This window comes from Dama dama, chromosome 19 (assembly GCF_033118175.1).
Source record: "Dama dama isolate Ldn47 chromosome 19, ASM3311817v1, whole genome shotgun sequence".
Lineage (NCBI taxonomy): Eukaryota > Metazoa > Chordata > Mammalia > Artiodactyla > Cervidae > Dama > Dama dama.
This window is the reverse complement of record NC_083699.1, coordinates 90,325,554-90,340,208: the sequence shown is the minus strand read 5'-3', so window position 1 is coordinate 90,340,208 and position 14,655 is coordinate 90,325,554. Positions and strand designations below refer to the sequence as shown.

General features: G+C 40.3%; 2 protein-coding genes and 1 non-coding gene across 6 annotated transcripts in view; 1 reads left to right on the top strand and 2 right to left on the bottom strand.

Moving 5' to 3' along the window:
- LOC133073779 (uncharacterized) overlaps window positions 1–14,655 on the bottom strand; it is a 55,925-nt gene that overhangs the window by 14,376 nt on the left and 26,894 nt on the right. For all 4 annotated transcript variants that reach the window (XM_061167739.1, XM_061167740.1, XM_061167741.1 and 1 more), the window contains one exon: window positions 10,888–11,023. In XM_061167739.1, the coding sequence (XP_061023722.1) occupies window positions 10,888–11,023 (136 nt within the window). The remainder of the gene's footprint in view (window positions 1–10,887; window positions 11,024–14,655) is intronic.
- Window positions 1,096–1,197, top strand: LOC133074282 (U6 spliceosomal RNA). Its single transcript, XR_009697132.1, has one exon. It is a non-coding gene; the product is annotated as a U6 spliceosomal RNA (small nuclear RNA).
- LOC133074042 (phospholysine phosphohistidine inorganic pyrophosphate phosphatase-like) lies at window positions 8,241–8,859 on the bottom strand. The gene has a single exon (XM_061168009.1). It carries the CDS (start codon window positions 8,808–8,810, stop codon window positions 8,241–8,243), a length of 570 nt encoding a protein of 189 aa, XP_061023992.1. The 5' UTR covers window positions 8,811–8,859.

Below are 14,655 nucleotides of genomic sequence, written 5' to 3'. Positions count from 1 at the left end.
TGGGGAACCAGCAGGGTTCCTACACCCAAACCAGCATTTAAGTTTCTGCCTTGAAGTCAAATCCTCTGATACTGCCTTTTGGGGTAGGCTTAAGCAGCAGAGCTAGGTAAAGACTCATTGCACACAAAAGGCATGATATCTCTTGACCTTGGATCAGTTAATCTGAAGGTGAGGCTAGACCCAGGTGCTACCAAGGGTGCATAGTGCCAGTAGGCAGGCAATTGGTTAGTGTCCCATGATCTCCATCACCAAACCTTACCCCAACATAAATGCATATGCATAAGGCACCCCAAGTAAACATTTAATTACGCAGACCCATGAAGCTGACTTTGCTAGCAGGCCCCCTCACAAGTCCCTTGCCTCCTCATTCATCCACTGAGCTCCTCCTTTGTAAATCCTCAGGACATTCCATGATAAAGGTGAGGAGCCATACATCTGTTCTCCAAAGTTCTCCTGGAGCCCGTTTGCTCATCCTCCAACTTGCTCTACGGCTGGCCCAGAACTGGACTTGCCAGAGTGTGGGTGGAGGGTTGTGAAGATGGTGCTTCTGCTTCCAGGGCACCAGCCTGTCAGTTATCATAGAGCTGAAGAAGGAAAATGAGTGTTAGACCTGCAGATATAGAAATATGGAGGGGAGCTATCCTTGAGGTGACTATGCAGCTTACTTCAGAAGTCACACCAGAAAATAACACATGATATAGAGTGAGGCTAAAAAGCCCCAGAGAAGGTGAATGATACAAGGACCGTAGATATTAAATTTGGTCTAAGATGTCTTTATGAGTTTATGTTGTAGGTCACTAGAGTAGTAAAGAGAAAGTCTTAAAGGCAGGTAAAGAAAAAGACAAATTATGTTCAAAAGAAAAAAGATAAAAAGTAACTGCAGACTTCTTTTCAGAAACAATGGAAGCAGAAGACAGTGGAGCAACGTCCTGAAAGTATTAACTGTCAGCCAAGTGTTCTACATCCAGGAAAAAATCTTGAAAAATGAAGGCAAACATACTACACATACTACAACTCAGAGAAGTCATCACAAGTAGGTCAGGACTATAAGAAATCTATGAAGAAAGTCCTTTAGATAAAAGGAAAATGATACTCGTGTTGTCTTTGGCAACACATATACTAAAATTGGAACAATAGAGATTAGCATGGCCCCTGCACAAAGATGAGGCACAAACACATAAAATGTTAAAAAAAAAAAAAAAAGGGGGGAAAATGATACTAGAGAGAAATTTGGATACATCCAAAGGAATAAAGAAGACTAGAAATGGTAAATGTGTAAATAAGTATAAAACACTTTCCCTTCTTTTTAAGAAAATATTAACTGCTTAAAACAAATGTAATGATAATATGTTTGGAGATTTATAACATTTATAATAGTAAAATATATGATAACAGTAAAACAGTAAAGAATGAGAGGGAATGGAAATGTACTGTTGTAAGATTCTTAAACTATAAGTGAAATAGTATATTACTTGAAGGTTAATTGTAATAAACTAAAATGAATAGTGTTAACATTAGAGCAACCACTAAGAAAAATACAAGTATAGCTAATGGAACAATAAAAGAGATAAAAATGGAATTATAAATATTACTCAATCAAAAAACAGGCAGAAACATAGTTTAAATTGAACAAAAAAACACATGAGACAAAGAAAACAAATAACATGATGGTATGTTAAAATCCAGTCATATTGATAATCATATTAAATACAGCTGTCTAGATAAGCAACAATTAAAAGACAGAGATTGTCCAAATAGGTTTTTTTAAAATAAGATCTCAACTATATGCTGTTTATAAGAATTTAGATAAAAAATATAGATAGGCTCAAAGTAAAAGGACAGAGACAGATATATCATGCTAATATCAATCAAAAGAAGACTGGAGTGGATATATTAATATTAGTCAAGGTAGATTTCAGAGATGGGAATAAGACCAGAGATAAGAGAAAAATATTACTAGGGATTTCATAATGATAATGAGGGTCAAATCTTCAAGAGACTTAAGAACCCTTAAGCACCTAATAACGGTGCTTCAAAATACATGAAGTAAAATTGATTAAACTGCAAGGAGATATTTGTTCTTGTTGTTCAGTCTCTAAGTCATGTCTGACTCTTTGCAATCTCATAGACTGCAGCATGCCAGGCCCTCTGTCCTCCACTCTCTCCTGGAGTTTGCTCAAATTCATGTTCATCGAGTCGGTGATGCTATCTAACCATCTTATCCTCTGCTGTTCTATTCTCCTTTTGCCTTCAAAGTTTCCCAGCATCAGGGGCTTTTCCAATGAATCAGCTCTTTGTATCAGGTGGCCAAAGTACTGGAGCTTTCAGCTTCAGCATCAGTCTTTTCAATGAATATTCAGGGTTGATTTCCTAGAGGATTGGCTGGTCTGACCTCCTTAAAGTCCAAGGGGCTCTCAAGAGTCCCCCAGCACCACAATTCGAAAGCATCGATTCTTTGGCACTCAGCCTTCTTTATGATCCAGCTCTCACATCCGTACATAACTACTGGAAAAACCAAAGCTTTAACTATACGGACCTTTGTTGGCCAAGTGATGTCTCTGCTTTTTAATACACTGTCTAGGTTTGTCACAGCTTTCCTTCCAAGGAACAAGTGTCTTTTAATTTCGTGGTTGCAGTCACTGTCTGCAGTGATTTTGGAGCCCAAGAGAAAAAAATCTGTCACTGTTTCCACTTTTCTCCCTTCTGTTTGCCATAAAGTGATGGGACCAGATGCCCAGACTTTAGCTTTTGTTAATGCTGAGTTTCAAGCCATCTTTTTCACTGTCCTCTTTCAGTCTCATCAAGAGGCTCTTTAGTTCCTCTTCACTTTCTACCATTAAAGTGTATCATCTGCATATCTAAGATTGTTGATATTTCTTTCAGCAATCTTGATTCCACCTTGTGATTCATCCAGCCTGGCATTTTGCATGAGTTCTCTGCAAATAAGTTAAATGAACAAGGTAACAATATACAACCTTGTTGTACTCCTTTCCCATTTTAAACCAGTCAGTTGTTTTATGTCCAGTTCTAACTATTCCTTCTTTGCCCACATGCAGGTTTCTCTCAAGACAGATAAGGTGGTCTGGTACTCCCATGTCTTTAAGAATTTTCCAGTTTGTTGTGATCCACACAGTCAAAGGCTTATCGTAGTCAATGAGGCAGAAGTAGATGTTTTTCTGGAACTTCCTTGGTTTTTTTAATATTCCAAGGAATGTTGGCAATTTGATCTCTGATTCCTCTGCCACTTTGAAACCCAGCTTGTACATCTGGACGTTCTTGGTTCACACATTGCTCAAGACTAGCTTGAAGGGTTTTGAGCATAAACTTGCTAGCATATGAAATGAGCATAATTGTATGGTAGCATGGACATTCTTTGACATTGTCCTTCTTTGGGATTGGAATGAAAACTGATCTTTTTCAGTCCTGTGGCCACTGCTGAGCTTTCCAAATTTGCTGACATGTTGATATTTTAAAAATCACAATTCTCTCTATCTCAGTAATTTATACAGCAAGTTAACAGAAGATTTGTAAAGATACAGCAGACGTTACAACACTTGAGCAACACTGTTGACCAACTTGACCTAACAGACATTTATGGAACATTTTCTTCCAATAATAGCAGAATACACATTCTTTTCAAGTGCACATGGAAGATTTACATGATCATAAATTTTGATCAGTTGGGCCATAAAACTTGTATGTTTTCTACCCACAGCAGAATTTACTTAGAAATCAACCAAAGAAAAATATGAAAATTTAACAAATATGTGAAAACTAACAGCACTGTTCTAAATAACCCATAGGTCAAAGAAGAAATCAAGAGGGCAATTAGAAAATAGCTTGAGTTAAATGAAAATAAAGATACAATATATCAAAATTTGCAGGATGCAACAAAAGAATAGTTCAGTTCAGTTCAGTCATTCAGCTGTGTCTGACTCTGCAACCCTGTAGACTGCAGCACTCCAGGCCTCTCTGTTCATCACCAACTCCCGGAGTTTACCCAAACTCATGTCCATTGAGTCGGTGATGCCATCCAATCAGCTTATCCTCCGTCATCCTCTTCTCCTCCTGCCCTCAATCTTTCCCAGCATCAAGGTCTTTTCAAATGAGTCAGCTCTTCGCATCAGGTGGCCAAAGTATTGGAGTTTCAGCTTCAACATCAGTCCTTCCAATGAATACGCAGGACTGATCTCCTTTAGGATGGACTGGTTGGATCTCCTTGCAGTCCAAGGGACTCTCAAGAGTCTTCTCCAACACCACAGTTCAAAAGCATGAATTCTTCAGTGCTCAACCTTCTTTATAGTCCAACTCTCACATCCATACATGACCACTGGAAAAACCATAGCCTTGACTAGATGGACCTTTGTTGGCAAAGTAATGTCTCTGCTTTTTAACATGCTGTCTAGGTTGGTCATAACTTTTCTTCCAAGGAGTAAGCATCTTTTAATTTCTTGGCTGCAGTCACCATTGCAGTGATTTTGGAGCCCAGAAAAATAAAGTCAGCCACTGTTTCCACTGTTTTCCCATCTTATTTCCCATGAAGTTATGGGACTGGATGCCATGATCTTAGTTCTCTGAATGTTGAGCTTTCAGCCAACTTTTTCACTCTGCTCTTTCATTTTCATCAAGAGGCTTTTTAGTTCCTCTTCACTTTCTGCCATAAGGGTGGTGTCATCTGCATATCTGAGGTTATTGATATTTCTCCCAGAAATATTTCTCTTGATTCCAGCTTGTGCTTTATCTAGCCCAGCGTTTCTTATTATGTACTCTGCATATAAGTTAAATAAGCAGGTGACAATATACAGCCTTGATGTATTCCTTTCATGATTTGGAACCAGTCTGTTCCTTGTTCAGTTCTAACTGTTGCTTCCTGACCTTTATACAGGTTTCTCAAGAAGCAGGTCAGGTGGTCTGGTATTCCCATCTCTTTCAGAATTTTCCACAGTTTATTGTGGTCCATACAGTAAAAGGCTTTGGCATAGTCAATAAAGCAGAAATAGATGTTTTTTCTGGAACTCTCTTGCTTTTTTGATGATCCAGCAGATGTTGGCAATTTGATTTCTGGTTCCTTTGCCTTTTCTAAATCCAGCTTGAACATCTGCAAGTTCACGGTTCACATATTGCTGAAGCCTGGCTTGGATAATTTTGAGCATTACTTTACTAGCGTGTGAGACGAGTGCAATTGTGCAGTAGTTTGAACATTCTCTGGCATTGCCTTTCTTTGGGATTGGAATGAAAACTGACCTTTTCCAGTCCCATGGCCACTGCTGAGTTTTCCAAATTTGCTAGCATATTGAGTATACTTAGCATTAATATAAATATTTATATTTGAATTAAAAAGGTTTAAAGTCAATAACTTAAACTTCTACCTTAATAAACTAGAAAGAGAGGAGAGCATATTATACCCAAGGTAAGCAGGATAAAAGAAATAATTTTATTTTATTTTATTTTTTTTTTAAAAAGACAAAACAACCTTATTTGGATTTAATTCAAAGAAATCTACATAAAAGATACTCGTTTGAAAAGACCCTGATGCTGGGAAAGATTGAGGGCAGGAGGAGAAGGGGACAACAGAGGATAAGATGGTTGAATGGCATCACCAACTCAATGGACATGAGTTTTCATAAACTCCAGGAGTTGGGGATGGACAGGGAGGCCTGGCATACTGCGGTTCATGGGGTTGCAAAGAGTCAGACACGACAGAGCGACTGAACTGACAGACTGACTGACTGAGACAGCCAGGGAAATTTAAATATGAGCTGGTATTAAATAATACTAAGGAATTACTACTGATTTTGTTAGGGAGGAGTTTTTTTCTTTTAGGTAGTGTTTTTTTTTTTTTTTTTAACAACATGAAAAAAATAACATAAAAGTTACCAACGTGGCCATGTTAAAGTGCACAAATCAGTGGCATTAAGTACATTCACTATGTTGTGAAACCCCACCACCTCTGAGTTCCAGGCATTTTTATCACCCCAAAAGGAGACCTCATACCCACTGGCAGTCGCTCCCCATTCCTCCATACTCCCAGCCCTGGCAACCGCTAATCTATGAATATTTCACGTCTCCATGGATTTGCCTGTTCTGGACACTGGGCTTCCCTGGTGGTTCAGCAGTAAAGCATCTGCCTGCCAGTGCAGAAGACCTGGGTTCGATCCCTGGGTCAGGAAGATTCCCCTGGAGAAGGAAATGGCAACCCAACTCCAGTATTCTTGCCTGAGAAATCCCTCACGGAGAGGAGCCTAGCTTTCTGCAGTCCTTGGGGCCACAAAGAGTCGGATACAACTCAGCAACTGAACAACAATAATTCTGGACACTGCATATAGTATACAAATGTTAAATATATACAATGTGGCCTTTTGTGACTGGCTTCTTTCACTTACCATCATGTTTTCAAAGTTCATACACACTGCAGTATTTTTCAGTATTTAATTCTTTTTACCACTGACATATTCTAATGGGACAACAGACCACATTTCCTTCACCCGTTCACTTGATGAACACTTGCATTATTTCCACCTTTTGACTACTGCAAACAGTGCTGCTCTGAACATTTACGTATAAGTTTTTGTTTGAACACTAGTTTTTAATTGTTTTGGATATATACCTAGGAGTGGAATTGCTAGGGTCATACAATAATTCCACATTCAACTTATCATGGAACTGTTTTCCATAGCAGCTGTTTTTCATAGTGGGTGCTCCATTGTACATCCAGGATTCCTATATTAGGGTTCCAATTTCTCCATGTCCTCCCAACGCTTGTTATTTTTCTTTTAAAACTATTATGGTAGTCCAAGCGGGTGTGAGGTGGGATCTCACGGTGGTTTTGATTTGCATTTCCTGAATAAGTAATAATGCTGAACACCTTTTTGTGTTTTTACATTACTGTTAAATGTCTTAATGCATTGTAATCAGGTCAAAAACAACCATCTCTTTTTGAAAGGTATACTATGATCTGAAAGCATATAACATTAAGTGTGGGATTTGCTTTATAATACAACAGCAAAAAAAAAAAAAGTAAATTTCTAAAAAGGACAAAAAGGGATAGAAGAAGGGAATGTGATATCATCTTTTAAATGTTGCATCTGCGTGATAGACAGATGAGGAGAATCACAGAGTTGTTCTGCTTTTGTGCATGTTTGAAATTTGCCACAATAAAACAAATTTTAACATTTGTCAGTATGAACTGAAGTTGTGAAAACCAGGTTATTCATTCCTGTCACCTTCACCAAATAAATTCCCACTCTACCAACCTCACAGGGTACTTCCTGTGAGGGACCTCCGAGACCTGCATTTTCCGACCTTCAGGCGAGGTTTGGGTGCAGGGGGTCCAGACTTCCACGGCTATGTGCTCTTTTCCTAAGTATCGTGAGAGACCAGCGCTCTAGACTTGAACAGGCGTGGGAAATTCCAGTCCAACAGGGCGGGAGCAGCAAGGGGACCCAGGGGGCACCAGACTTGCCATAGGATGCTGACACAGTCCCCTGGTGCCCTGTCCAAAACGGACAGCAGGACAGCCTGGCCATCTGCAGACGCATACCCACTGTTCCTTCAACAACGCTGTCAGGACCCCACCGGCCGGAGGGGACCAGCTCACCCCACCTGGGAAGTGGAGTGGGAAGACACTAAAATCATAACTGCTCTTTTTTCCTTCAGAGATGTATGTTTGGAAGGCAACATGTGTCAAAAGCAGTTATAATGTGGGACTTCCCTGGTGGTCCAATGGTTAAGACTCTGCACTCCCAATGCAGGAAGCATGGGTTCGATCCCTGGTCAGGGAACTAAGATCCTGCAGGCTGCCTGGTGTGGTCAGAAAAACAAGCTGTAATGTAAAGGTGGCCAGGTGCATGATTTTATACCTGCATATTCTTTTCATCTTGCTGGACGTTGTCTTTCCAATGAAATAATCTCAGTACACTGACCAGACTCATTAATTCCGATCCTTCCAAAGAGGCAGCAAAAATCTTAGGAAAAGTCACAGGCATTTCCCTTTCTCACTCTTGTTATTTAGTCTCGAAGTCCTGTCTGACTCTTTGCGACCCTGTGGACTGTAGCCCACCAGGCTTCTCTGTCCCTGGGACTTCCCAGGCAAGAATACCGGAGTGGGTTGCCATTTCCTTCTCCAGGTGATCCTCCCAACTCAAGGACCAAATCCTTACACAGACACTGATTTGATAGGTTGAGAACGTTCAGTGGGCCTCCTTTGCTGTCTTTCCTCGACATCCCAGTCAGATCAGCTCTCATGCCTCGTGGGCTTCCACTCCCATCTCTTGCAGGGCGGACTTGAAAAACTCGGGGGAAGGCTTTCCCACCACCTCGGCTTTGATACCACAGGCATACTCAAGTGCCTTCATGTAGGGACCGACGTCCAGCATCAGGCCAGAGGTCTCCTTGTAGTAGCGTCCTTTTCCCAGTGAGAAGAGCACGGGCTTTTCCAGCTCCATGAGCACCTGGAAAGCTTTATTCATGTTTCGATAAGAAAAGCCTTCTCCGGCGTCGTCATGGACAAGCAGGTGTGGCCGCAGACCTCGCTGCTTCAGGATCAGGCAGGCGGCGGGGGCCGGGGCGGTCACCTCGCCCTCGGAGACGTCGAAGCCCAGCCGTCGCAGCAGCCCCACCAGATCCACCCGCGACTTCTGCGACTCGTTGGTGCAGAACCTGACCTTCAGTCGGGACCGCTTCAGTCTCGCCACCGCCTCCACGGAGCCGGCGATCGCCGCGCCACCGCCCTCACCACCGTCGTATAACACGCCAGAGATGTCCAGCAGCACCCCGCGCACGCCGGCCAGCCGCTCGCTCCACGCGGCCATCTCGGCCAGCCCCGCTGCAGCTCGGGCCCCCGCGTCCCAACCGGCGGCGGACGCTGCGGCCGCCAGAAATAATTTTAAAAAAAGGATGAATCAAGAAAATTGAATAAAGAGAAACATTAGAAAAAGTCCTAAGTTGTTTTTTTGTAAAGATCAATAAAACTGACAAATTTCCAATCAGATTAATTGGAAAGGAGAAAACAAATCAACGATTTCAAACATGGATGAAGAGATATCACTACAGATCCCACATGAAAAAGATTATAAGAAAATATATGAATAACTTGATGCCAGTAAATTAGAAAACTTAAATGACATGAACAAATTTCTTGAAAAGACACAAAGTTTTACTCAAAAAAGAAAAAAGCCAAAACAGCCATCTATCGATTAAAAAATTGAAGTTGTAGTTTAAATATCTATCCATAAAGAAAACTCTAAGTCCAGATATCTTCACCATTGAATTCTATCAAATATTTAGTGATGAAATAATGCCAATTCTACACAACTTATTTCATTAAGTAGAAGAGGAGGAAACACTTCCTAACTCATTCTGTGAGGCCAAAATTACCCTGATCTGCAATACCAGCTGAAGACATTACAAGAAAAGTATAGACTGACATCCTTCATGAACATAGATACAAAAATTATTTTCTTTTTTTAATAAAAAAAAATCTTTTTTGGCTGCACTGGGTTTTCACTGCTGTGTGTGGGCTTTTCTGGAGTTGCGATGAGCAGGGGCTAGTCTTTGCTGCAGCATGAGGGCTTCTCATCATGGTGGCTTCTCTTTTTGCGGAGCACGGGCTCTAGAGTGTGGGCTCAGTAGTTATGGCACATGGGCTTAGCTGCCCAATAGCACATGGAATCTTCCCAGACCAGGGCTTGAACCTGTTATCTCCTGCATTGGCAGGCAGATTGTTAACCACTGGACCACCAGGGAAGTCCAATGCAAAAATGCTTAACAAAATGTTAGCAATATACTAAAAGGATAATACATTAGCAATATAGTAAATCTAGTGCTGTATTATGGGTTAACAAAACTAAGTTTATTAATATATTTACTATAAAAAATACCAGCAAAGCTATCCAAGTTGTAAATCTTCTCATCCTTCCTGAAGAAGGAGATACATTAGAGAAAGAATTTATTACTTTATAAATAGGGACTTCCCTGGTGGTTCAGTGGTTAAGAATTAGCCTGCCAACACAGCAGATGTGGGTTGGATCCTTCGTCTGGGAACCAATATCCCATGGGGCAACTAAACCCCTGCACCAAAACTACTGAGGCTGAGCTCTAGAGCCTGCAAATCACAACGACTGAAGCCTGTGCACAGCAACGAAGGAGTGCAGACAAAAACAGATAAATATACAAATAATTACTTTTTAAAAATAGCTTTCAATCAAGCCCTCAGGCCCCAAATCTTGGCTATGCTCTATTGCCCTTGATTGCCCCAAGATGCTATAAGTACTTATGTCCTAAAATGGTATAGCCTAGAGCCAATCCAGAAAGCTTTCTCACAGGGCTACACATGCTCACTTATGGCTTGGCCTACTGGGTATGCATTTTCAGGAGAGTGGACAGGGAGACAACCAAGGGTGAGAAGATAAAGGGGGCAAGGAATATTCTGTTTTCTAGAAGTTTCTGAGAATAGCTCTTTCTCCTTTTAAGGAGGTTGGGACAACTTTGTAATCAAACACAAAGGAGTGTCCACTCTTGAGTAGGCTGCCTTTCTTCCTCACGTCACATTGCTTAGATTTACATTATATCCTGACCATGGGGAAGAAAAATCTGGAAGTCATACCTCTTGCCTTGCCTTAGCTGTCAATTTTTTAAAATGGGGCTTCTAATGAGGTCTTTAAGACCCATTTGTGGGCTAACATACAACTATCTGCCATGTCATTTTTATGATTTCAGGCCTTCCCACAAATCAGGTACCAAAGACAAGACAGATCACTGCTTTCCTCTCAGCTGAAAATCTCACTTGGCACCACTAACAAGCTGCAATTAAATGATTGTCCCCATGATTTAACCCAGGCCCCTTGTTTTGGAAGGTGAACAAGTAAAGCATTTTAATTTTCTACTCACCATGTTAATATTTGAGTGAATTCCAACAAGTCATTTTCTCCTTCTTTTCCCTTTCCATCTATACCATTATCTGCCAAATACAGCTTCACTAACCAAGGACCAGTTTCAATCAAATCTTTAGTTTTTTTCTTGATTCCTGTAGGAAGATCAGAGTATTTGATAATTTTTAGACAATAGTTCTCCCATTTCTCCACCTTAATTGATTTTAGTTTTTAAGATTATACTGATCTAACTTGTGTGAGTAGATGCATTTAGCAATATAGTGAAGGAAATGCATATAACTTAAGAAGTCCTTTAAAAAATACTGAGAATATCCTTCTTCTTTATAATAGCAAGCTCTCTATGAATGAAAAATCTCATTTAAGATTTAAATTGTTGCCTTTACTTTGGCTAAAGAGAAAATCAACATCTCTGGAAATTTCTCAGTAGAAGGTGTTGTCTGTTGATTCTGAAGAAGTGGTAGCCCTTTTATCAGGTTGGTGAATACATAACTGCAGTTTTGGACCATAAATTTTAAATCATTGTAACTAGGGTGAAACACATCTTTATTAATCAAAATAGGAACCATTATAAAATCAACACATTTTTGCCAACGAGAAATAAGTTTGCTTATTCCTGTAGCATAAAAATCTGTGAATAGGATTCGATGAACTCTTTCTTGGAAAGCATCTTCTATTTCCTGCTGCTTGTGGAAGCATTTTCCCTGCAAAAAGTTGTCTAGATGCTTGAAGAAGTGGTAGTCAGTTGGCGAGAGGTCAGGTGAATATGGATGATGAAGCAAAACTTCGTAGCCCAATTCATTCGACTTTTGAAGCGTTGGTTGTGCAACATTTGGTTGGGCATTTTCGTGGAGAAGAACTGGGCCCTCTCTGTTGACCAGTGCCATTTTGCAAGTGTTGCAGCTTTTGGTTTATCTCATCGATTTGCTGAGCATACTTCTCAGCTGGGATTCAGAGAACGGTAGTGGATCAGACAGGCAGCAGACCACGAAACAGTGACCGTGACCCTTTTCTGAGTGCAAGTTTGGCTTTGGCAAGTGCTTTGGAGCTTCTTCTTGGTCCAACCACTGAGGTACTCATTGCTGATTGTTATATACAATCCACTTTTTGTCACACATCACAATCCCATTGAGAAATTGTTCATTATTGTTGTGTAGAATAAGAGAAGACGACTCTTCAAAATGATGACTTTTTGATTTGTGGTCAGCTCATGAGGCACCAACTTATCAAGCTTTTTCACCTTTCAAATTTGCTTCAAATGCTGAATGACTGTAGAATGGCTGACACTGAGTTCTTTGACAATTTCTCATATAGTTGTAAGAGGATCAGCTTCGATGGTCCTCTCAGTTGGTCGCTGTCAATTTCCGATAGCCAGCCACTATGTTCTTCATTTTCAAGGCTCTCGTCTCCTTTGCAAAAGTTCTTGAATACTGTATGTTAGCAGTTCCTGAGCCAAATGTGCTGTTAATGTTGTGACTTGTCTCTGCCACTTTATGACTCATTTTGAACTCGAATAAGAAAATCATTCAAATTTGCTTTTTGTCTAACGTAACTTCCATAGTCTAAAATAAATATGAAATGAACAGCTAGTAATAAGTCATTGACAAATAAACAAAAAGAAAGAAATACATATTAAAATGATGTATAACATAACCATTTATTTAAGAATGTATTCCAATATGAAATGGCAAATTTCAACAATGCAAAACTGCAATTACTTTTGCACCAACTTAATACAAGGATTCAGCCTTCTAAGAGAGCCTGCATAATTATCACATTTTTTGAGTTCTAGAAGCACAAATTTGGAGGAAGAATCATCCTGCCTGAGTTCAGTGGTCCTGGAGTCTGGTTCACCCTCATTCTATACAGCTTTCACAAAATTCACATTTTGGGGGGTATATAATTTTTATTGGAGTGCAGTTGATTCACAATATCATATTCACATTTGATTTATAAGTTTAGGAGTTTGGCAAAGGAAAAAAAAAACAGGAAGGGAATGGAGAAAGAGAAAACAGTTACGGATGTAATGCTGGTTTATCCACTCGTAAGTGTGAGATGAGACAGCTGAATCTCCAGTTAGGAAGCTGATCACTTCCCCCAGGGCCTCCAAGAGTTTGTAGGTAAATGCTTTGTGTGCACTGTGACCCTGGGAATCCCAGCCAACTACTTCACGAGAGGCTTGACTGAAAACCAATGACCTGTTCCAAAGTCAGGAAAGAAAACGCATGACTTAGAGATAACATATATCTATATATTGTCTTGTGTTGGCAGTTCAAAGGATTATAAAGGCTCATTTAGGGACTTTCCTGGTGGTCTGGTGGTTAAGACTCTGCACTTCCAATGCAGGGGGTGTGGGTTGGATCCCTGGTGGGGAAACTAAGATCCCCACATGCTGCCTGACCGAAAAAAAAAAAAAAGAAAGAATGGAGAAACGAAAAGGGAGATTTTTAAAGGCTTATTTAAGGAATTTCCTGGCATTCTAGTGGTTAGGACTCAGTGTTTTCATTGCCATGGCCTGGGGTTCAATTCCTAGTCAGGAACTAAGATCCCACAAGCTGTGCATCCAAAAAAAGAGCTCATTTAGCTACACACTAATTTTGCCTGACATACTGACTTGAGAATCTAACCCCAGGGCTGGATGGGACTCCTCTGTTCTTGAATTCATTCAGCATTCAACAAATATTTTTGAGCTCCTATTATGTGCCAGCCACAGTTCTAGCTGCTGGGAATTTAACAGAGAGCAAAAGAGACAGAACTTACTACCCTCATGAAGCTGAGGCAGTACGTTACCTAGTGTGTGGGAAGAGCAAGGAAGAGATGAGAGTGGATGATAACTCAGGATATGTTTTGAAGTCATGAAAGATAACTGACTTTTTAGGGAAAGATGACAAATGTGGACATTGGATCATTCTAGCTTGCCAATTTAAAAATAAAAGCATGCTTTTAAAAAAGATTCAATTGGTTTATTTGGATATAAATGTAATCTGCTGAGTTACTGAAGGAAATAGGATTTATTTTCCTTCAAAACATAGTTAGAGGGATGACAACAAGCCCATCCTTTAGTTTTACTGAAGATAAGCCTAACTGGTCCACACCTCATTTGTCCTTACATTCAGGTTATGAGAATGATAGCTAATGACAGCCATTATGAATAATATAACAGTGCCAACGTCCTAGCACAGTATCTGGCACACCATAGGTATTTAATAACTGTTTCTTGAATAAATGAGTGAATCAATGAATAAGTGTAACCATGTTGCAGAAAATTTTATCTCACTATTCATTGTATTTCCAAGCCTGGTGTAGTTAGTACCTTGAGACAACTCATGAACATGAACAAAGTATGATTTTTCTATTTTGGACATCTCTTCACAAATATAAATGCCTTTGAGAAGTTGACTACCCAGAATGATTAACAATGTGGATACTGATTGCAGGTGGCACTCATTTCTGTTTGCCCCCTCCTGGCATGCCAGAAAGCAGCAGTGATGAAGCATGAGGCCAAGGGGGCCAAGGCCAAAGGCCAAATTCCTGTGCAGCTGCTCAGCTTTGCAAGAAAAGAAACAAAATGGTCTCAGCCAGTCATCACCCTGCACCGAGCTAGTGTGGCATAACTGTGTGCAGTTGGAGAGGAAGGAGGCTCCCAAGTTTGTGATTGTCCTGGTCCAGCTTGCATCCCCAGGGGTAAAACAATCCAAATCTCACTCCAACTGGTGGTAAGAAAGGTAATAATGTCATCTGGGCCCATGAAAAATAACCAGTTTAGAAA